General features: G+C 37.9%; 1 protein-coding gene across 1 annotated transcript in view; it reads left to right on the forward strand.

Moving 5' to 3' along the window:
* The first annotated feature begins 7,566 nt into the window (after positions 1-7,566).
* The window catches only part of sntg2 (syntrophin, gamma 2), a 29,380-nt gene continuing 12,273 nt past the window's right edge, over positions 7,567-24,673 (forward strand). Inside the window, exons 1-9 of the mRNA XM_030785747.1 lie at positions 7,567-7,635; positions 15,361-15,498; positions 16,245-16,301; positions 16,600-16,657; positions 17,336-17,379; positions 18,024-18,065; positions 19,749-19,836; positions 20,060-20,151; positions 23,241-23,368. Coding sequence (XP_030641607.1) covers positions 7,567-7,635; positions 15,361-15,498; positions 16,245-16,301; positions 16,600-16,657; positions 17,336-17,379; positions 18,024-18,065; positions 19,749-19,836; positions 20,060-20,151; positions 23,241-23,368 — 716 coding nt within the window. The remainder of the gene's footprint in view (positions 7,636-15,360; positions 15,499-16,244; positions 16,302-16,599; positions 16,658-17,335; positions 17,380-18,023; positions 18,066-19,748; positions 19,837-20,059; positions 20,152-23,240; positions 23,369-24,673) is intronic.

The raw sequence follows: 24,673 nt of genomic DNA on the forward strand, positions 1-24,673 counted from the left end.
TGTATAATGAATCAGGACCTCGTGATTTTATGATTGACAGAATCAATCCAAAATTTCACAGAAGAATAACTGATTTACACAGAAAGCCACGCCATAACACAGAGGAATGGAGGCTGGTTAGCATACAGATGCAGATGGCCTGACTGGCTCCCAAACAGGATAATATTGATTTACTACAGCTCATTACAAAGGAATAAACAGTTCTCTTGACACTTGCCCTGCTACTTCACATTTTACGGTATTAGTAGTTAATATCAAACTCTTAAAAAAAAAAAAAGTCTTTTTCAAAACTTTCAGTTCAGAAGTTTGTACATCGTAAAGCATTTTTGGGGTACCTTAAAATTTCATCACATACGCTTTTGAAAAAAGCATGTCGTGCCACAGAGAAGTCAAGGATCAAAGGATACATCTGATATAGCATGTTGATCTGTCGAGGCTAAGGCATAGCTTGGCAATATCACAGGGGGAATTAGTGAAGTCCCCACTCGCCTCAGGGATACATGTAGCCCATGAAAAAAAAAAAAAAAAAAACGTACAATGGGTCTTTTTAGTGTATTAAGGCATCGATATCTGGGACAATCAAATCAAAAGATTTTGCTCTCTAAAGAAACAAACTGGCTCTTCAAAATGTAATTAAAGAGCTGAAAGTCTGAACTGTGTCAGTTCTTCCATCTTATTTTCCTCTTTCGTTACTGTATGTCCTTAATAAAGTCTATATTTTATATCATTAATAAAGATACACTATTTTCTTTTTAATATTGACTGGTAATGCAGTCATTAGATGGAGTATTACTGTCCTTAGTGCTCTTTTGTCCTGATTGACAGAATTTATATTTGACACTGAATTGTTCACAGAAGGTAGAATGCTAGAATGGTTGAATCACCCAAACGCTGCTTATACACAAGACCAAATCAAGAAAAAATAATCTGCAGTAGGAAGCTGATAGTACATTGCAAATGAATATGAACACACTTAAAATTATGAAAAAGCATGGTAGAAAATGTTGTGGAATTTCAAAACATATATTTGTGATATTCAGAGTTAGCAAACAATTAAGGAGTTAAGACAGTAATGATATTTTCATAAAAGGTTTGCAAGTCTAACACTGCTACTTTCAACAAATGGAAGACCACTGTACCTAAATAATCACCAGTATAAAACTACAGATGAGAGACCTGTTTAGTTTATGGGCAGTGCAATAATCTATCACAGGCTGTCAAAGTTGTTTGGTTCATTTTTGAGATGAAATTGTAGCGAATTAGCTTGGATTGTATTAATTTCTCTCTCACAGCAGTTACGGAAAGCCTAAATGGTTTAAATTTTGAAGCCTGAGATGCAAGAGGTACTAACTATGGATCATTTGTGACAGAGGACTTACCCAGAGGCAAACTAATGAGCTGTTAGGGCCTCTCCTGTAAATTTCTGACAGATCCAGTTTGATGTAACGCCCATTTTCAAACCCTTATACATTATCGAAATGATCTTTCACGTAATGGCACTCTGTTTTATCATTGCACAAAAAGCCTTTTCAGCACCATAAAGGCACCAACAAAAGGAGCATTCATTTATATGAAAGTATTTTTGCATTTTCAGGGCACTTTGCAGTTCTAGCACTGCAGGCTGATTCACTCATATTTACATATTTTTCATTTTCACGACTTGACACATAGAGGGCATTTGGCTCATATATCCTCGCTTTAACTTCCATGGGTTCTGTTTGCTTTCCTGAAACCATCTGGTCATAATTTTACTCTCCAAGTTTGTCATAAACTAGTTGAAACTACAAGTTTTTCTTGATATCCTTGACATTAATATACATTTTGTTGCCATGTTATTTGACAGCATTGTGTAACCCTGTGTTAATATATATATAAAAAAAAAACATTTTGAACTGGACTTTGTCCATTAACTGCAGACAAATAAATAATACAAAAAAGGAGTTAATGTAAAACTCACCTCAGTCTTTGGAAACAATTTTGTTTTTGTTTTTTTTAACAATGTGAACATCTTTTTTTCATATTCATTTTTAAGAAATAGTCTAGAGGGCAAAATACCATGAAAAGGTCTAGGCAGCAAAATTTGGCGAAGGCCAAGACGTATAAAATGGTTTGAGAAAGCAGGTTTTTATTAAATGGGCTGCTATGTTGGATCACAGAAATAAAAGCACGGGAGACATTTAACTGTGAAAACCACATGCTGCTTTGAATCACTTCAGACTGAGGGTATCCTTTATCTTCCCATGTGGACTGAACTTATGTTTCCCATCTGTCACGAATCCTTTCAATTATGAAACCCACAATGCAGTGTAGGGTGTCGGCAGGCTATGCTTCAGAAGCTTGATCACCCATCCTCAAAGTCAAAGAGGACCCCGCTATTGTAACCCTCTCCCCTCCACTTTATTCCCCTACACCACAAACTGTCAGGACAGCGGCGGGATAATCACCAGACGCACAGGAAGCCAGCCACGGCCGTTCACTGGGCTTAAGCTAGTGCTTTTCACCAGCACTCACACTTTCACAGCCAATGACTACTCCAACACATGCTTTGATGTCTTATTTATCATGGTGGCAGAGATATTTTTGTTTAGACTCATAAAGGATTGTCATGCCTACGCTGCTGTTTTTTTGGGGGGGCGGGGGGGAGGAGGAGGTCGCGGGAAACCCATCAGTGTAATTAGGGTTCAAATGATTTTAATCATTCTCTTTTATGACATTCTTTTTCTTTCTTTTTTTCTTCTTTCTTTCTTTCTTTCTTTCTTTCTTTCTTCAAAATTCACTTTGTGTTCCTTGTGTTCTTTTATTTTATTCAAAATGTAATTATAATTTCAAACACAATCCCAAACTAAAGATTACATGTGATTTTTTTTTTCCTTTCCTTACTTCAGTGCATAACAGACAAGACTGATATATTCCTTTGGTTATTACATCCCCTCATTGTCCAGAAAGGAATCAATTTGAAGCAAGCAGAATTGTTATAGTGGTAAGTACATCCGGAGGATGGAATTGTAGTAGTGGTAGTAATGGCTGTGATGCTTGTAGTAGCTGTAATACTGCCTTAGTCATTTGGTAGAATTACTAGTGGTGCTGGAAAGGCTAGAAGATTGTAGTAATGGGAGTACAAAGAGAGAAAATGCAGGCGTGTTGTTTTTCATTGCTGCCCATTCCAACAGGAGCTTAAAACAGGCTCTCTGGGTGAGGGCAGATCTCACTGTGTAGTTACTGAGGAGCCTTCACAGAGAAATTCACACATACTCTTGCCTGCATTTTAATTTTTGTTCATTCACAGCACAATTATAATATTTATAATTGCATTCCACTTTTATCAACCCAGTGGGACAGACATGCAGACAATATCATTCTCTGTTCAACAGTCTGAAATAAACCCTACTGGTTTCCCAGAATGGCTGAAATATACATGTATGCCATCTTTATTTTTATTACAATGTTAAATTTAGAGAACAATTTTAGAAATGATAACCAGAGGGAGACAGGGACCTGTGAACAGGGTAACACAAATGTCTCACTGAGCATGAAAAATGTCAACTGTAACATTGTGACACTGATTAGATACTGTGAAAACCACCATAGCTTGTTTCACCAAAAATTCATACACCTGTTCTGGTGTCACTGCTATGGACTGTAATCAAAAGTACATGTTTTAATTCCATTATTCATTAGTGAATAGATTGATTGTTAAATTAGATTAGACAAGCATAGCTCTTGACTTACCTGCCCTTCTCTTATTGAAGGGTTTAGCGTTGATTCATTAAAGTCAAGGAAATACCTGCTTGTACAAATAAGAACTGACAGCTTGAGTCCCTGATTTGGTTCATGTCATTTTGTGTATATTACCATATTTCATTAGCAGCAGTTCACTCGTTCGTATAATGGTCAGACCTGTATGGAAATCCCTGTGCTTAGAATCATATTTTTTCCTGTATCAAAAATAGCTGTATTATAGACACAGACTCCTGCTGGCAGTGTAAATGAACACCTCCACTGAAGTATCTCGGGTCATTGTGCAGCATGCAACATTCTTTGAATACAACAGAGAGCCCTTAATCCTTAACGTGCAAAAGCAATCAACTAAAAAAAAAAAAAAAGAGCATGGGGGGGTGACATGGGGGGGGGGGGGGGGGGGTGACAAAGATGTGAAGACAACATTAATAAGGTCCTGTGCTATATTGCACTGGTTTTACCTTCAGGGAGTAGGCTCTATAAGAAAACTACGTAGCCTATGTCAAAAGAACAATATACTCTGCAAAAGACAACATGTAATGAATAGATTTGCATCTCTGAGAACGAGATGCATGGCATTAATTGAGGAGTAAGTTAACAGCGTTGCCCTTAATTGAGAAAACACATTACATCCCCAGAACATCCTGCCCACTTCCTTGTACCACAATCTGTAACTCATGCTTCTTTCTGAGCAATTATAATTTCCCAGGATGTATTAATATATTCATGTGGGTTTTTTTTTTTTATTAATTAAAAAAGCACAAGTATTCAAGTAATATAGCAAACACATGTAACTCAGGTTTAGTACTAAGGTTTGTTCCATCCCCTTTACAGTAAGTCAGAGTTAAGGGTTGTTCCATTGCTTCAACATTCTAAACCACAACGTGTAATGTATACAAAAAGAAGGTTTAATATTTTCACAGAATGTGGGTTAAGCAATTACCTCAGCAACATGCTCAGTTCAGTCAGTGATTATGTAGCTCCAGCTCCCTTCCATTCTCTGTGAAACTTTGCTTGCCCTTGGGAATGTTCCAGAAGTATGTGAGCTGAGAGAGCTGTGTTGGAGTCTCTGCGTAAGATATGATTTTTATTTTCTGTAAATATAGTTTGGTCTGTTGATTATCTTATTTGAGCTATATTTTGGTTCATTTTGTACTGTGTACATTTCGAATGGTGGTCCACAAGTCACATTTAACAAACATTTTAGTTCACAAGTCACAGATAACAAAACCAGCAACTACCCAGAGAGGCCTACACACACACACACACGCACACACACACACACACACACACACACACACACAGTATATAAAGATACACACAGCCAATATCATCACTACAGCACATCAGCCCTCCATTCCTTTTTGGAAACACTGTTAATATTGATTTTGGCTGTAGCTTTTGGAATGTTTGAGTCCTTTAATCTTTGTTAAACCTATTTTTTTATTTAGAAAAAGGTTCAGAAAAAGAAAAAAAAGATGAAAAGAAAGTTTGATAAGGGCACTGTCTGCATTTAAACACGTCCTATATTTACTTTCATCTATTTTTTTTTTAATCACTCCAGAAAGGTGTTTCTTAATGATTACTATGACAGTTTTGAATTGACATTTGTTCTTTCCTCTTTGTTTAACTTAATTATTTTGTGTATTTCTTTTTTAATGTTTCTCTGTATTTAGAAACCAGTAGTACAATAGCACTCAGATCTGCAAATAACTGCTACCACAATATTTTCCATGGAAAAGAATGCTTTTTTTTTCCCTTTTCCCCTAAATATATGCAAGGTACCATGCTGAAGTCTAATTAGTTGGGTGCAAAGGGGAGGATTTGAGGGAAGAAATTATGCTTTGATGCTAAATTGTTGATGCAGCTGTCCATGAAAGTGTGAGATTTTTTTTCCCCTGGGGTGACCCGCATCCTGACATGCAAGGAATTTCAACCATGGCAGAGCGTGGCTGAACAAGGCTGTCTCAGAGGGCTTGCGTGAAGGTGTCTCCCAGTACCTCGGATAACTGCTTTGTCATGCTGCATTCCTCCTAGCGGATCAAGAGCAGGGTGATGTGACTTAAGGCCCTGTCTTCTTCCCCCATCCTCCATTGCTGCCAGGGTTGGACTCCTGTTGCATGAAGAAGTCCTTCTGCAGGGCCCCTCATGTGAAATGAATGTTTATCAGCAAGTCCATTTATGCAATAGTGACCAGCTCTTTCCATGGGTGCCTCGCTGCTTGATGTGCTGTTGGCCCCATGCCCAGAGACTCTCTACCTCCCCCATCGCTGTGAGTGTGATCACATTTGGCAGGCAGAGGAGGGACTTTGAAATGCTATTTCATCATGGTGTGTGTATGTACAGCACCATTCAAAGATAGTTGAGAAGACTGCTCAAATGTGGTCTAAAAGAGTTTTTATCTTATAGAGGCAGATCATGACAGCTAAAGCACTTTCATTCACAGTCAACTATATTTACATAAAACAAGGCTGTTGTTGTATTGGAAGCCTCGCACAGAAAGAGAATAACTGTTGAATCTCTTTCTTTGTGGGTGTAGGGAAATCTGTTGTCTTTTTATTATGCTGTTACTGAGTACTTGTGAGAAATTATGAATAATCAGAAGAAGGAACAGAATCACAGAACGATTCCTCCCACGTTTGGGTTCTACTATTAAGGTAACCACTTCTCGATAGAGTTCAGTTTTCTACTGATGAGCCTGGAACACGGTTCAAGTTTGAATAGGTTTGTCAAAGACTTTAAGTGGAAACGCGGATACAACTTCTACAAATTCGTAGACGTCAAGTATAAACTGTACACAAGTCAATGTAAGGTAATACTCTGAATGTAAAAGGAACTAGAAATTCAACAAAGATTAAAACGGAGAGCCTCTAAATTGCGCGTAATGATTGATATAGGGTAGCTTACTAGTGCCCTCTAGCAATATTTGTCACCCTCCCGAGGAGGACGCCCATAAAAAATCGTTCCATTTTGAACATTTAAAATATTGGAACATTTGAACACTGCAGATTTGAAAACCTGAACATCTGAAACGACAGCTGTGGTCCTAAACTTGGACATTTCCTGACTCTAAAATGTATCTCTGATTTGAAATGGTTTTCGCCACTGGGTTGTCTACACATAACTACATCAAGCATCCATAGCGTCTCCCTATACATGATTTTAAACTATATAATTCTGTTTTGCGATTTTGTTTTCTCCTACAGCAGCCGAGAACGCAAAAAGCCAGTATCTCTGCAATGTTTTGTTGTCTTGGACAGACACTTAACAGTTAAGTTGTAGCCTCGGCTGAATTGCCATTGCTGTGGCGAATGGGCGGAGAACGGCAAAGGCAGCAGGTGGAGGAGGCAACATGCTGCGTAGATTGTACCTCGCGCCTTGGGTATCACTTCGCTTTTCTCATAACGGCACAGACAAGTTAGTGTAGCGTTAACGAAAAAAGGCTGGGAAACAGAAGAAGCAAACAAACAAAAACTGCAGCATCGACTACAGTGATTCACGCTATGTTTTGGTCTTCTCTAAGGAGCATTTTTCTTTGAAGAGGGAATGTATCATTTCCATTAATTTCATTAGCGTCAGAAGCGTCAAAAGCCGACATGTACAATTATTAAGGATCTTCATGTTGTACCTGTGGCAAACTTGCTCCTGATACGACTAATCCTCGAACCTTTGTCTCCCATATTGGCCTGAGCACGATGTATAGTCTCCTCATCTCTTTGGGTTTACGGATTGAGGGCAACAGTGAACTACGTTAACCGGGCATTATTGGATAGATGACTGATCAAAGTCTCTTTGACTTGAGCGGACAGAGTCTATGCTGCATGGGAAATGAGCGTAGCCGGCAAGCATCAACCTGATCTTTTAGAGCGACCAGCCAGCCTTTTAGTACCAACATGGGTAAGAAAACCTTTTTCCGCTTGTAATTGGCTCTGCGAAAGAAAGATTCAGTTTTGATTTCATGCATAGTATTCTGTTTAAGCAGTCTGAACCTTTTCCTGCCCGGAAAGAGTCAGTTTTAAATGACCGTGTGATTGTAGCGTAGCGTTGTATGTCTTGTGACGCTGAATACTCTTCACACTGAGAGATAGTTGTGCTCTAGCGTATATTTATTTGTAAGAGCCGAGATGTCCCAATTCGATCTCGCAGGACCCATGAAACAAACAGCATATCGATACTAATGAGTAAGCACAGAATAAAACTCATGGTTGTCCGATGTTTATGACAATGATAATGTGCTACTCTTGAGATTTTAAGCAATGTAACTCTTCACTGGTCTTTTTTGATAGATAAGTGTCCCTTATTTGTTTATTTATTTATTAATTAATTCATTCATTCATTCATTCATTCATTCATTCATTCATTTATTTCTTTATTTCTTTATTTATTTCTTTATTTATTTATTTTCATGGAGAACATTTTTTGACACCCCCCCCTACATTTTCTAACCTCTTGTTTCGCTCTAGTTAAACCTATATGTGTTTTGTGATCATATAGCTTGTACTCATATAAATGAACACAACGATGTAGAAGCTATTCACCAAAGAATAGTTTATCATCATTCAGTTAACTTCCTTTTAATGAAAGTCCATGTCTATCACAAAACTTAGGCAGTTTGTGTGTGTGTGTGTGTGTGTGTGTGTGTGTGTGTCTGCATGTTCATGCTCTGTGTGTGTGTATGAGTGAGAGAGAGAGAGAGAGAGAGAGCGCGAGCGCATGTGTGTGTTTATGCGTTTATGTGTGCACCCTTTGCAAACCTTACATTTATCTCGTGTTGAAGTGTTGAATAACTTAGAAGAGAGGGAAAAAACTGTAGGATTGCTCAAAATTTATATCTTACAGTCACAACAATTAACAATTAATTCAAACAATAAATACATTGTTACATTTAGAAGACAAATTTGTGTGATTTCATACACGACCTATTGTGTTCTCAGTGCTCATCAGTTGCCATGTAATTACTGTAGTTTCGTATTCATCATGTAAAGGCTAATGATGTGTGACAGTAAATAGATGAATATTTATATTTTTGTTCCTTAGAGAAGGTTCAGTATGATGTTCTCACAGAGCTCTGTCTTAGAAAGATCATCTGCTTTTTAACAGATCATCTGCCTTTTTAAAAGCCAGTTGCATATGCTTTATCGCATTGTTGTGCATTATTTTATTTATCACAACACTTTAGGAACAGTGATTTTGTGCAGTGTTGTGTCTGGAAGTAAACTTGCTTTACAGCACCCACCTTGAACTAGTTACAGAAAGCTGCCCCTTGAGATTCTGTCGGAGGACTAGAATGTCAGGCAGCCCTGAAATCAATGACATGTTCCCACATAAATTCCTGCCTTAACTCGAACCGGTATGTAGTCAGTACTACAGTCCAGTAGCCCAGAAGTAGAAATAGCTCTATCAATGCCTGTTAAAAGGTTTGTAGTGGTACTACTATTTAATTATGTTATTAATATTGCAGTAGATATAGATCACAATCTCAGCCCTCAGCAGTGGAGGGGGGGAGAAGGGGCGTATTCCTAGAGAACCGTAGTCTGCATGCTTTGACAGCGGCATTCTAATGGAGACTCATAGCGATATGTTTTGTAATACTTTTTCATATCACTTTTGACCTTCTGTAATTTAAGGTGTTCATATGATTTTATTTATTTATAGGGTAAAAACTGTTGATGAAAAATTTAAGCAAATTTATCTCAGGATGAGGCATGGGAAATAGCACAACACCGCATCATCTGAAATGATAACTGAAATCACTGAACGTTTCAATGGGGAAAAAAAAAAAAGTACTTTTGAAATTGAGGCTTGAAAACACACATTTTAATTCATGTACCTTTCACTTTATTTTGTCTACTTACACCAGTGAATTTAGCTTCAAGTGATTTCGTTTTTGCACCTTTTGATTCAGTTAGGAGACTCCCAGGTTTTCTTGTCATAACGTCAAACACAAAGACCACTACGTGACAGATCCTCATTTTGAAGTGAGTAAGGCTTCAAGCAGGAATGTAGTTATTATCAGTGTACTGTTCTGAACCTCCTGCTAGATGCATCAGTTGCATAAGGATGTACAGCATGTTCAGACACATTCTCTGACAATAACGACAGGTTGACTAAATCTCTATTTACACATTAAATCTCTGTTTACACTGTGACTTTTGATCTACACAAAAGGACAATAGTTAAACACTGCATAATGTGCACTTATCCCATAGACAGCGTAAGTAGTCTCTGCATCGATTTGAAAGCATCTCTCTTTCTGTGAGAAAACTGTGAGACTAAAATGTTTTTTCATCATTTTATGCCTATTTCTTTTATTTGCTAGTTGTTAAATGGAGATGAACTCTATATTGCAGTTTTTAGTGTAAGATGGATGCAACATGGTGTTTGCCCTAATATTTCTTTTTTTGCTTTGTATCTTTGAGTGAAAGACGTTGAAAACTGACTTTAGGGTCTCCCTTAGCAGTTGCTATGGTCACAGGGTTTTTTAGCCTGTGTGACTGTAATGAGTACTCACCCAGGAGAATGAAAGGAGACAGGGAGATGAAATGAATTTATTTTTTGCTTTTATTTTGTCCAAGTGTTGGCTTTTTCCCCCATATTGTTGTAAGTGTGATAATCAAAGCTTTTTTTGTTGTTGTTGTTGTTATGGCATACCCAGTTAATGCATTTCAAATCCAAAACATCTCTGGACTTCAGTATCTGTGGGTGGAAAGTCATCAAGAGGGACTAAATATCCAGTGATCAGCTTGCTGCATTTATCTACAGTGAAATTAATCCCTGTATCAAAGTGATGGTTAAAGACTGACTCAATCAGTGATAAAACCTTTTGAATGGCCCTCTTACAGGCAATATGAAATTACTGAGGAAGACCTTGCACCCCAAATCATAATTTGGCATGTTTTTGTCACTCCAGAAGAATAATTGATGCTGTATTTTAGGAAAGTGTCAAAAGGTGATGCAGCATGATCGTTAGTCATCTTTTTCTCATCATGTAGTGAGGGAGAGAGAGTGAAAGAGAAGGAGAGAGAGAGATTTAAGATTTCAATGAATCTGAAACCCAGAGAAACACTGACAGAAATCATGCATAAGAGAGATGTTTAATTATGATTAAGTCATGTTCATCGAGTCACAAGTTAGTGCTATGATCAATCAACCCTTGTACCCCAGTTCCAATGATTGATGTACTTCAAACTTCTGTTTCGCTTCACTAAAAGGTAACAACACCTCTAGCACAAGTTACACATCGATGGAGTCTTAACCAAGCATTCAGAGAGTGACAACACAAGCCTTGTGCTATTATTGTCTGTTTTCAAAAGGGACTATAATACAACCTCAGTCTGTAAGAGGGGTCTCCATTTATTCGAGAAATCACTTGGATGCTTCTGAATTAATCTTTTCCTCAGATTTTCTCCTCACTTTTTTCCTCAATTATTTTCCATTCTATTTCAAAGACATATATGAATTTAATGATCAATTTTACCTTGTATTTTAAAACTCGGGCTCCTTAGAGCATGGTCTCCATGAAGTGTCTTTTTATTACCAGAGAAACTACAGCCAGACTGATGCTGATGCCATATTCCCTGTTCATTATTCTTGGGAAAGAAATTGTCTGGTGCTCGTGAGGTTACACTGAGATACTGGCGGAGAATGTATCTGTGCTATCACTGGTGGCTAACTTCAGTTGTTCCTTGTTCCATGGGTTGTTTTGTTGTTCATGTGGAATAACAGCAGACAGTGTTGATGGTATTTTAAAGGTCCTCTACAACAATGGGAGGTGTCACGAATGAAAATAAGTAAATATAGCAATGCATTTTTGGTATGCTGTGGGTCCTTGTGCTTTAGCTAATCAAACTGCCTGTTTTTGGGGGTCATGCAGAGCAGAGTATGTTTACACATGAGGAGCGCTTGTTCAAGAGCAAATATATATCCTTCTGGATGCTGCTATCATTAGATCTGCTTGCATAAACAGTTGCTGACTCCTATTTTGAGGTATGTCAAGAGAAAAAAGAAATGAAAAAATATATATATTCTCAGATGTTGGCATTAAGTTTCAAGAACACTTTTTCTCCCTCTTACCTTTATCTGCCCAAGCTATAAAGCATAACATGATTCCCAGCAGTAGTTTGCAGTGAGGGTCCATTATATTCATTACAGCATAAAGCTTTTCACTGGACAAGGCAATTTGCCACATTTTCCAGGCAGTGCTTTGCCACTCTGTGGAAAATCATAATTGCAAAGAGCACATGCCTATTCAGTCTGCTGTTTGGAACACTGTGTGACTGACACATCTCTGATATCTAAAGAGTAGGAGGCACGCCTAATAGAAACTTCTGATTTGTGCACATTTCCCTTTTCAGACTTTTCTCATTGCAAAACATGTGGCCTGTCAGTCTTTCAGGAGCAAAACTATATTGACTCATTCTTGTCTTATGGTAAAAAGGGAGGGAAAAGATGTTATCTTCAGTTTAGAATGCTTGTAGCCTTGATTTCTGAATCCCAGAGCAACCAGCGTGTCTTTGCCATGCTTTTACCCATTGGTCTTTGTCGCCCAAGCTAATTCTTGGCTTTAACACAGTTTCTTCATCACGAGCAACTCACCAGCTCTTCAAAAGTATTTATTTATGGTGAAACAACAGAACGAGAGTGCTATAGAAGAAAGTGTGTCCAATTAAACAACTGTTTTGTTATGAGAAAACATACTTTATTGGAAATATATATTAAAAATGTACATGGTACATTGTACATTAGGTATATTTTATATCAATAGGGCCTATTTTTCGACATGTTTAAATCAGTTAGTCATTTAAAATGTTTGAGTGAAATAAAATAACACAATGAAATGTTTTAGTGAAACAAAATAACAGTGTCCGTCTCTTTTTCCTCTTTTTCTGTCTGTTTGTTTTCCGTTTGCATCGCTGTCTGGTGCATTGGATTGTTGTTGATGGGATTGTTGTACATTTTTCCTTTTGGGCTCTTCCTGGTCCTGTGCAGACTGCATAACCTTCACAGAAAAACAGATGAACAGCCAGGTCTCACAAAAAAAAAAAAAGATGTCTTGTACTTCTCTCCCGCCAAGAGCATCCAGGGCTTGTCATATATCCATTTCCTTCTGGAACCTCTAAAGTGCATCTGCTCCACTGTAGACAATGTGAACACATGGAGTCAGACTGCTTGTTTCTGCTTTCCAAGCTGGGCAAGGCCTGCCCATAGATTCAGAGAGTCTTTTTGGGTTAGTACTGAACACCACATTAGTTATGCAGTCAGGGATCTTCTTTTTAGGACTCTTTGTCTGTGATTGAATTCATATGTAATGTTGATGTGTTCATTTTCATCTGTTTGGACCGCAGTATGTTGTCATTCATTTTCTGGTGTGATGACATGGTGAGTTTGAATTACTTTGTGATATGTTTTTTTTAGAAAAGGATTCACAGGTGGTTAGAAATCGCTGTGCTGCATGTTGCTCCAGTACAAATTGTCTGGAATATTTACAGATGAAACCAGGACTTGAATGGGCATGTTATCAGTGAGGGCTTTCAGGAAAAAAAAATATTAAATGAGTGACACATATTATATGTCCATTACTAATGCTGCTGAAACTGTAATGCATTTGGTAAATTGGATCTTGGTTATGGTGTGAGATTGTTGCAGGGGGAAATGTAATTTCCTTATTTCTAGATAATTGTTTCATAATGATATGTCCGGGAACAGGTTTATTCATTTGCTTTGTGACTTTGTGTTCAGCCATCATTCAGTTTAACGTGGCTAATATTGGCTTTGCATCAGAAAATCTAGATATACGTTTCATGTCATTATTTTGACTTAGACTGTGTTTGATTTTTTTTTACTTAGTGGACATCAGTAAATATCCATTCATTCATCCATCATCTTTGACTCATTGCATTTTTTTTTTGCTTACTGCTAGAACATTCCCTCAGATTTGTCCCTGAAAGAGTTTGATGTGAATCCCTGGAGAATGACAGGGTCAGTTTATTGGTTCCTCCTGTGCATACAATGTTAGGGTGGGTTCCAACCTGCTCCCAGCCAGACAATGAAAGCTTTGATTAATTATCCTCTCCCTGTGGAGCTAAAGGGGGAGTCACTTGACCTAAATCCTGCTATCTCTTGGGAAAGAGTCGCCATGCTCTGGGTTGCCAGAATAAGAACAAGGCCAAAACTCAGAGACTGTGGTTGAAACCAATGTCTCCAGCAATATGGGTACAGCCAAACATTTGACTAACATTTGAATGCAGTGAGTAAAAATATATACAGCCCTCTTCTCTCTTTCTTCTGTGTCTACATTGAAGTAGCATTTCCTTTTTTTTTTTTTTTTATAAGGTGGTTCATCTAGCAAACTCACTCCCTGAGCTTTCAAACAAGTTTTTAAAGGTCATTGAAATCACCCCAGAATGCTTCAAGATTTGCGTCAATGTAATAAGGGGTTTAAAACAAATGCTTCACTGCGGTATGTCATTGACCAGTGTACGACCAGCAGCTACACTCGCATTCTCATTTGCATTCCTATCAGCATGTGCACAGTCTAGAAATGACAAAGAAAAAAAACACATCCACATATACCAAATTATTTAACTGATCTTTCATACTGAGACAGTTTTCTTGCAGTCTAATAGATTTTACCAGAAATGAATGGGATTTATTCATCATGAGTCCTCTAAGTATCTCATAGCTTTGCTTTATTTTATTACGTTTTATCAGACAGCAATGGGGAGCACATATAGTGGCTTTATTTGAATAGATAATCAACTGCCTTTTGATCATAAATGGTACAAGAAATGTATTTAGTTCACTGCAGGTTAAGTGGACTAGATGTGTGTATGTCTGTCTCTCCTTCCCTCTCTTACACAGTGTCAGTGTGTTCTTGCAGAGGAAACATGTTCAGTTGCTACTCTAGTGACAAAGATGTTCAAGAAATTAATGACAGTTTTCATCAAAGTAAAATAGTTGAAACAATCTGTGAAGGTAGTGGAGGAATAACCTATTTTCTTTTATTTTCATAGTTCACAAGTATTGCTGATCTGCTTACATATCCCCATGTTCTCAGAGATATTTCTTAAATGAATGGCCACAGGACATCATTTTTAAGGTTAATTTACAAGTATAACTACACTAAGATAGGTCTGAAAGTTCTCATGCTATCTTGTCCTCTGCTCTGTCTTTGTGAAGCTATGAGGAAAGCAAAAAGAAGCAGGTTTGTTTTCTTCATTGTATTGACAATGACATGCTCAGCTGACATGTTGAAAATGTGGGACTTGCAGTTATTGAAGTTAATACAATTTGGGGTCTAAGAGTAGAGATTATTGAAAAGCCTGAAGCAACTGGAGTGAAATGTTGATAGTTTGGATATTTGGAGAGCTTGTGTCTTAAGTCCACACACAGCAGTTTTGGTGTGGGGAAAGAAAAAATCCTCACATTTGAGAATCTTGAGAATAATTGCTATCCAAAACCACTACACAGTCACAACGTCTTTGGGGAAAAAAAAACAAACAAACAAAAAAACAAAAACAAAACAAAAAAAGTAGTACAATATCAGAACACAAATAGAGTTTTTTTGAGAATATTTTTTTTGTGGCCTTAATAACCATAAGCCATTTCAACTTCTACCAACAGACAAAAACGGGGCTCGCCCTGCTGTATGACGAAAACACCAGTAACACTTATGATATTCGCCTGAAGTTAACAAAAGAGATGTTAACCATACAAAAACAAGACGTGGTCTGCATAAGTGGAGTTGAACCCCACTTAAATGTAAGTACTTAGGCTTTACTGTCAAACCAGTTGAATATGCTGAGTACTGAACTGTTTTTCTTTTTCTTACTTTTTTTTCTTTTTTACCATTTTGTCAACAATTGGTTAAATAGTGTTTGCTTCCCTCTTTGAGTTTGTGTATGGAAGTGGTGTGGTATTGTGTGGAGGAGGGAGACTGCTCCTAAGGGATTACAGAGAATCAGCAGAATGAGAAGGATTAGAATATTTTTCATTACATTTGACAGCCCAGTCGAGCAGCACATTTCAATTCACCATTTACTGGCATGGCTTACATCAGAATTCAGAGGACTTATATCAATGCATTGGTTCAATCATGAACAATGTTCAGTGCTGCAAATATAACACAAATTAAACCATGTTTGAACATTGATTTACTCAGGAACTGCTACTAGTTTGTGAGTGATACCGATGTCACAAAACTAACACAAAAAACATGTATTTCAAATTTGTCATTTCTTCTTGTTCTAGGTTACCTAAAATAATTGCAAATTAAGGAAGCTTATTGCCAAGGAAATGTGTTTGTTGGCCAGGTGTAATACCATTCTATATATTTTGGACTTCTAATATTTTAAAGTGGAATAGTTCATGTCAAATGTGTGGTGGTTCTTGGACAACCACCACAACACCACTTGTTATCTCCTGTGGCACTGTTGTGTCATACTGAGAAATGATCGTGCTAATAATATCATTATTATTTTACCAAACTAAATCCCCGTTTTTTAAAGCACAGAACTGTTGTACTCCGAAGACAAGTGACTGGAGGCCTCGGTCTTAGCATCAAAGTAGGTTTGTTTTGTCTCTTATTTCAAAAATGGGCTTAGTTTAACACTGTACCCAGGTATAGGACTCATGACTGGGGAAAAAAGATACAATACAGCATGTTTTTTTTTTGTTTTGTTTTTTTTTAAAACAGATCAGAGAAAACCCTGAAATGAGTAAGACTCCTTATCTGGTCCTCACTAAACTTTGATGAGGCCATTGATTAGGACTGTTGGATGGCTCAGGGCATGTGGGTTTTTATTGCAAAAAATTTGCCAGGTGTGTAGCTGAATCACTTTAATTGGGTTTTATATGTTTCAGGGGGGAGCTGAACATAAAGTGCCTGTGGTCATTTCGAAGATTTTCAAAGATCAAGTAGGTAAGGCAGCACTGAATCATCCTCCCAATTACTGTGAGATTAAATTAGCCTTCGCAGAAGTGATGCCTTTATTTTACCCACACAGACATCAGTGGTGATTCATTCTTCCTGAAGTGTCCAAATGATTTAAGATGAATTCTGCAGTGGTGGAGCTAACGAAAAAAAAAAAAAAAAATCATTCTGTCTGTGGGCTATGTGAAATATCCATGTCATTTGAAGCCAGTCTGTGTATGCATTTACTTATTACAAACATGCCATGACACCAAGCAAGTAAGAGAAGAAGTTGTAGTCCTTCTTTGAACCATAAAATTAGAAGACCTCATCATTTTCATGGGATCAAGAAGGTCAGGTCCTCTGCTTCTCTGACATGGTAGTTCTGTTCTCATTAAGTTAACAGCAGCTATGTACACTGCAGTGACATATCTGAGTCTTATTAGTCAATTCAGAGAGCTGAAGAAGAGCAGAACCATATTCATCATCCGTACCAAGTAGTCCAACACTTGATTTCTTTGCAGTTTGGTCATGGATTAAAGTGTCATTGAACGCTTTGGGTTATAATCAGGGGACTTGGGGATGTGATCATTTATTGCTATATTCATCACATTATTATGTGTAAAGTGAGTAATTATATCTGAATATTTCCATTAACCTTTGACACTGTCTGGATGGTGGCTACAGCGGATCAAACAGGGATGCTGTTTATCGGTGATGCAGTGTTACAGGTTAGTGCACTAGACATTTGTTCACTTGTATTCCCCAGACTGCCCGGGGGTAAGGGGTGCATGTCAGCAGAGTGTCATCTTTGCATTTTAATGTTTCTCTCCTCTGATTCATTTTCTCCGACTTGGTGACAAATCTAACCTTTTGTACTTATTATACAGATCTGAAGATGAGTAATAATGAATGCTTTAAAAACATCGCAATAGGTTTTTGGTCCAGCAGCCGTCGTTAATTTTGCTGTAAAGAAGCTTTAAATGAAACTTTATGAATTTTGTTCTCGGAGCTACTTTGATTAGCCTACTTTGTTCAGTGTTCAGTAAAAATCCATCATTTAGCTAGGCCATCCATATTAAATATAAACATCAATATGAGTCCTACTACCTGTATAATATATACCTGCTCAAAATACTCTTCTATTCAGTGTTTCAGTACTGATTATTATTATTATTATTATAATTATTATTATTATTGGTTTGTTTGCAGTATAGGTTATAAATGATTTTGCCTTGATGTTTCTTTTTTCCAGTAATGAATTTGTGTCATGAGAAATCAAGTCATGCCTTGGCAAGCTGTGTACGTTGTGTTTAAATGGCACCGTAAGATTTATGTTAGAAATGTCCTTTATGTTATGTTTTCAATTCTGCAGGTGAATGGCATTAATGTGGAAAACTGCACACATGAAGAAGTGGTGAGTATTACTCCATCAGTCACTTTGGAGATTTATGCTCTCTGTATTGTATTGAAATAAGATGGTTACGAGATTGATCATATCTATGCTTCAGTGAATGGAACACAGTCCTTTTATATTGGTAACAAATGTTTCTTTTTTTCCCCTTGCCTAGACCATAACAGATCGATAGGGAGTAGATTCATCACATATAGGCCTCAGTGGGATTGAGCAGGCACTTTAGGAGTTCTGTGATACATTGGTGACTCTCTCTCTCTCTCTCTCTCTCTGTCTCTCTCTCTCCCTCTCTTTGTCTCTCTCTCTCTCTCTGTCTCTCTCTCTCTCTCTCTCTGTCTCTCTCTCTCCCTCTCTCTGTCTGTCTGTCTGTGTCTGTCTCTCTCTCTCTCTCTCTCTCTCTCTCTCTCTATCTATCTATCTATCTGTCTGTCTATCTATTCCCCTCTCTTTCTGCCTCCACCTTTTCCACTCTTTTTCCGTTCCCCCTTTTTTGTGCTCAATCTCTCTCTGTCTCTCTCTCTCTCTCTCTCTCTCTCTCTCTCCAGTTCCCAACAGCTGTTCTTTGTATTCACATCCAGGAAGTCAAAAGACGTGATTAATGATATCACTCTCAAAAATCACCAGCTAACAAAGCCAAGCTGTCACAATAGTAATGAGCTGTTTCCAACAAGACTGACCATTGATGTTTGATGAAGAGCTACTGACTGTATCAGATTAGTATAGTTACTGCATATTTGAGGAGAGACAGCACAAAATCAGCACAAAATGCCAGACAGGGTAGTTTAGGGTTATAACTTTAGGGGTTATAACTTTTTGTTTATCAAAACAATTGTTTATTTCATACATTCAGCATTTAGCAAATATTGCCCAAGTATCAACACAAGCTACATGAACTGTGATTTTCTACTTACAGATATCATTGGTAAGATCTATAAGATGAAGTCATTTGTTGCTGAAAGAAATATTTTGAATACATTTTCAACTGTCCAAAATAAAATATGAATGTTGGTGTTCTTTCTTGGTAGCATCTTGCTCATTCCACTTTTGCACCAGACTCAATGGAAATGTTCAACAAATATCTCATATTTCATTTATTGATGAAAAGAGATCTTTTCAAAAATTTAACAGTTTCTCTGTTTATGAAAATGATCAAAGACTTAAAGTAGTTCTTATGGTGTTCTGAATCAATTTGCAGGGGCAAAGCTGAAAGTGCTTCAAGTCTCACATCTCACTAGCTCTATCATTATGTTGTATCTTAAAATCCCTCAGCAAGTCAAATGATGCAATGCTAAGATAACAGACACTGGGAGGGTAATTACTTTTCTGAGTAGCTGTTAGCCAATCTTTCACAATTAAATGAAAGCTGCAACAGGAGGTCATAAGAGTCTGATCGTTTGTAAGAGATAGCATGAGCTCTGATATCCAGTCAGAACCTACATGCTGATCACATATAGCTCATTTACTTCAAACGTTCAATTCTCTCTCCTCAATTTACTGTCGATTTTATTGTGATTCTTAGATGTCTCCTCAGATAGCATCCTTCTAGAATGTTGCCTAGCCTGAACTCTCTTAAAAGGATATCCTCTCTCTCTCTCTCTCTCTCTCTCTCTCTCTCTCTCACTCTCTCTCTCCCTCTCTCTCTCTCTCTCTCTCTCTCTACCTTTCTCTCATTCACTTGCTGTTCAGGTACATCTTTTGCGAAATGCCGGAGAGGAAGTTACCATCACTGTAAGGTACCTCAGGGAAGCACCCGCCTTTTTAAAGCTCCCATTAGGTAAGCATATGTGTTGTAATGTGGTTTTAATTCTCCCAAAAACGTTTGTGAACTCTATAAAGATTACCTTATCTGCATTTCTGGACATCTTGCTGAATGTGGAAAAACACACCAGTCAGAAGTCTTTCCTTCAGCACCATTCTTTGAACTTTGCTTAGCTCTTTGATTGCACACAGTGCAGTTTCATATAGAGAATTTGTAATGTACTTTACCTAATTCTCAGGTTCACCAGGACCATCCAGTGATCAAAGTAGCAGAGCATCGTCCCCACTATTTGATAGTGGTTTACATTTAAATGGGAACTCCAGCAACACAGTAAGTGCATTCCTCTTAATCGCTTGTTACCATGTTAAAGTATAAATTTGATTGGAATATACTTCAGAGCAATGGTGCTAATTCATAAAACATAAAAGGCTAATGAATGACAGAATGAATCCAGTTATAAATGCGGCAGTATAATACAGAGGATTTACGTTGTCTTGAAGTAGTCTGTGGCAGGTCCTTTAGTCAGTAAGAGTTATTATTACAGTTTGTGACTGGTTTCATCTGTAGTCTTCAGGCTTTTCTTTGGCAGGTCTCAGAAGTGAAAATTGTGTGGGATGATTTGCCAGTATTCAAAGCCTGGAATTTGAGTCTCTTTTACAGTTCCACAGAGGTGTGAATGGGATTTTGATGACTCACTGAAAATGAATGTCCTGTCATAAATGTATACTTCATTAGAATACCTCAATACAGACAGTCTGTGTTGTACACATTACATTACATGACATGAATATATCGTCTAGAGCCAGCATTTAGAACAAGAGAGCCAAAATCCAGTCATGTTGCTGCAGCTCTTACCTCTAAATAAGATATCAGTTTTTACCTGAGAGACAGGTGTATGAAGGCATGTGGAGACCACAGTGTTTAGTTGTTAGGAAAAGCAGGATGTGTTCAGCCCTTTCTTTGGCATCCCAGGATCCCGAGTTTTCTTCACTGATGAACAGTAGATCCTGGCCCACCCCATCTTTACTGGAGTATAAAGCCTTACTGTCACACCACAAAGTCAAATTGATGTGGCGTCTATAATTCTCAGTCCCTAAAGTGTATGTGTGTGTGTGTGTGTGCGTGGCAACTGTGAATAAATACACTTGGATAGGTGCCTACCTGTGCACAAAGATTTTTAATGGGCAGGCCAAGGTTGACCTAATTAAAAAGAACAAGCCTGTTTATAGGATCTACTGGCATGAGATCCCACTCTGACTTGCCAGGTGACTGACACAGTCTATTAGCCAGCTAGTTATCTCACTGGACATGTCCCTGCCAAGGTCAAAAACAGATAACATGCCACAACCCCTCTCTCTCTCTCTCCTCCACTCTCAGAGTACACTGCATGGAACAAGGAGCAACTTGGGAACGTGTCAGCATCTAGAATGAGAAAATTTGTTTGTAAAATCGGGCTTGTAAAGACCCTATTTGGCTTGGGCTACTGTTGTCACCGGTCTGTATTTTAATCAGTTCATTTATCAAGTGTTACCATTATAAATGACCGTGCAGGCCGGGAGCAGGAGGAGGCGTGCTTTAATGAAGTCCCTCAGATGAAATGGACTCCATTCCATGATTAACAAAGGGGAACAAAGGGACAGACTGCTTATTTCTTTTTATGGAAAAACAATGTACACAGATATTTCATTATTAAACACTCAGTGGCACTCACCGCATCCAATTACCAGGCTCCAGGCGTTGTTGGTAAACAAATGCTTGCATGTCTTGCATTTACTCTGTCGCTATGGGAGGAGCCCAGAAATGTGTTAAAACATGAGCTACGCTTTTCTAATCGCTGAATCAACAGAACATGTGGATTTTCATGTTTAGACAAATGAGGTTTTTTTTAATATCTATCCTCATTTAGGCATTGTGTTACCTTGCCTGAAGGTAATTAGAATTCATTCAGCTTGTCATCCCCTCTAGGCTGTTCCGACTTTGAAATGATTGACAATGTTTTCCTTTCATAGAACCCTGGGGGGTGTGCATTGATTCATTTACATGCCTTCCAAAAATTAGCGTTGCACCCTTTAGGTCCCTTCAAAATATCCACACCCATGGCAGTCAGATTGATATGAAGGACAAAGGTGTCAGCCAAGCTTCCATTTAGATGGGACCTCACCAGAGAACAGACACTCCGTCACCCTAACCCATTTTGACATGCTGACAATGTTTTATTCCTTGTCATCTCTAGCTCTCTCCAGCTAGCACAACATGAAAGTCAAATCAAGTTTAATTATCCACAGTTAATCTGCATAAACATTGCATAGAAGAGCATCTAACCAGGGAAGGTGGTGAAGACCTAATTGACAATGGCACTGAACTTTTGAGCCAATACCAGTGAGAGGTATTCCACTCTGGGGTCTCTTCTAGAAAGTTCTGTGACTAATGATACTGCAAAGATACTTCACTGTTGACAGCTCTGAGATGTCTTGTAAAACTTGGAAATATTGCCATCATGAACTGGATTGTTACATTCCAAGTGGTTGTCTTGGAATCCAAACACCCACAGTCTGAAACCATCAAGTGAGCTTTTGCTCAGATTTATAGCAGACAGAGAACTCCTTCTGTTTTCTGATTCATAAAAGTGTAGATCAGCTGGCCACAAGGTTTAGCTAAATTTTGGCTTCTTAACACAGTCCAATTTCTTTTTCCCATCTTCTGTGTAAAGCAGATGTTGATCAGATCTGACTGAAGTAATATTGCTGTTGATTTTCTGGAACACTATCTGTGAGAAGTAAGGTATTTTGATTTGAGAAAACTAAATTCTATGTAGTTTGTCTTGCTTTGGTTTAAAAATAGCATAGCAATATTGAATATATAGAGATCTCATAAACATTGCGTTAAATCCTGTGAGAGATACTATCCATACCATCAATTTAAAATAAAAGATTATTTAAGTTTGGTTTTAGGTCAGAGGTCAGAAAGTTTCATCTTCAACTCGTGGTATTTCCTAGCCCTTGTTTTTGAACACGAATTTGTACTTTGATGAGTGGATCTCTGTAAAACTCAATCTATCCTAAGACTGACCTTTCCATTTTTATTCCGTAAGAGGTAACACTATTGCATGAGGATCTCTCTCAGGACATGTTTATATATTATTGAGTTTTTTTTATACACTCATTAGAAGAGCCCTCTCATACACAATCGCGAACTTCAACAATTTTTTATGATCATCTTCTAGCATTCTTAAAGTGAAACTGAGTAATCACCTGTTAGAAGGGAGGCTGTTTTGCAACGTGCCTTCCAAGCCTAAGCAACGCAGATGCTCTTGAAATGTAGGGCGTAGTGATTATCAGGCTGCCTGCGTAGCGATCAAAGTGTTGTTAGAGAACGGCTAAGATGAGATGTCCCACGTCTCTCTCATTTATTCCACCCAGGCCCCGTCCTCACCCTCCTCACCCTCGGCTAATGAACCAAAGTACGAGAAGCGCTGGCTGGATGCCGTTTTCCTCCCCCTGTCCATGGCCCGAATCTCTAGACGCAAAGCTGGAACCGATAAATTAAGGTAAGTAATCCGTTGCAACCTCTAAGGTGTGCATAGCACTCAGCCCGGTTGTTGGTTCTGCAAGCATTTTTGATGTAGGTTAGAGGTTGTTAAGACCAATATCTATGCACAGGCATGGAGTGTTGTTAAAGGTCACCGTGCACCTCACAGATAGAGGAGCAAAGAGGTTGATGAGGAGAGGCCCTAACTTAAACTGACTGCTCTTAGCTAGAGAATATTACATTCCATTTCTGTGATTATATGCCCACTCAGCAACAGGATATCCAACTAATCATATGTAAAAGTAAATCTGTAAAACACATCCCCAGTAAAGTTCCAAATTATACATAGCAGGATGTAAAAGTATAACATAGTTCATGAAAAAAAAAAAACTTTTAATAGAAATATTTGTAGAAATTTATTTAGCCTCAAAAAAGAGATTATTTTATTATTCTGCTACTTTAGGCTTATGGAAATCTAATTGTTAGATGAAACTGAGTTTTGGTCCTACAATGTAATCTTTAGTCAGTTGTGAGATGTATTGATATTGCACATGTTTAAAAGGATGAGGTATATCACAGGAAACTTCAAGTTCAAATTTTATAGGTTTGTCATAAGGTATTTTTCATCCAATATGTCTTGTGTAAATGTCCCTTACCCATAAGTACATGAAAAATATGATAATTTATAACTTCAAAACGTGTATCACAGGCAAGGCATAATTTAAATATGTTTCACTTGAGAGAAGGTAAATATTTTCCTTTGCACATTGAGAACTCAACTATTTTGGAGTGCCCTAGGGTGTGTTTCTGTTCCTCTCTTTGTTTTCAGTTTTCAGGCATCTAAAATCCAGGCATCAGTTGATGGTGCCTATGATGTTCAGCTGGTGAATTATCATATCCTTTCACTGACAAATTCAAAGCCCCTGTTTCATAATATCTTTGGGCTACATTATAGATTCTGGCATGACCACCATTAGATTACCTCTCCATGATGTAAACTGACCTCTTCTTCTTCTTCTTCTTCTTCTTCTTCTTCTTCTTCTTCTTCTTCTTCTTCTTCTTTATCTCCTTGTGTTTGTTTCTGTGACTTGCTTTCAATATTTCTTGGCTAAAACTCCTTCAAAGTGTATGCCATTGCCCAGTAAAAGTTGAACATTCTTCTCTAATGGATTTTTTATTGTGTTCTGTCACTCACACAGACCATTTCTGGGTTTCAGGGCACTTGCTGCAGTCTACTGGTAGTTCAAGCAGAACATTACATTCTCAAAGCAATTCTGTCAGAGATAGACAAAGTTAGAAATAAAAAAGGAAGAAATTGTTTTGC

The sequence above is a fragment of the Chanos chanos genome, chromosome 1 (assembly GCF_902362185.1).
Source record: "Chanos chanos chromosome 1, fChaCha1.1, whole genome shotgun sequence".
Lineage (NCBI taxonomy): Eukaryota > Metazoa > Chordata > Actinopteri > Gonorynchiformes > Chanidae > Chanos > Chanos chanos.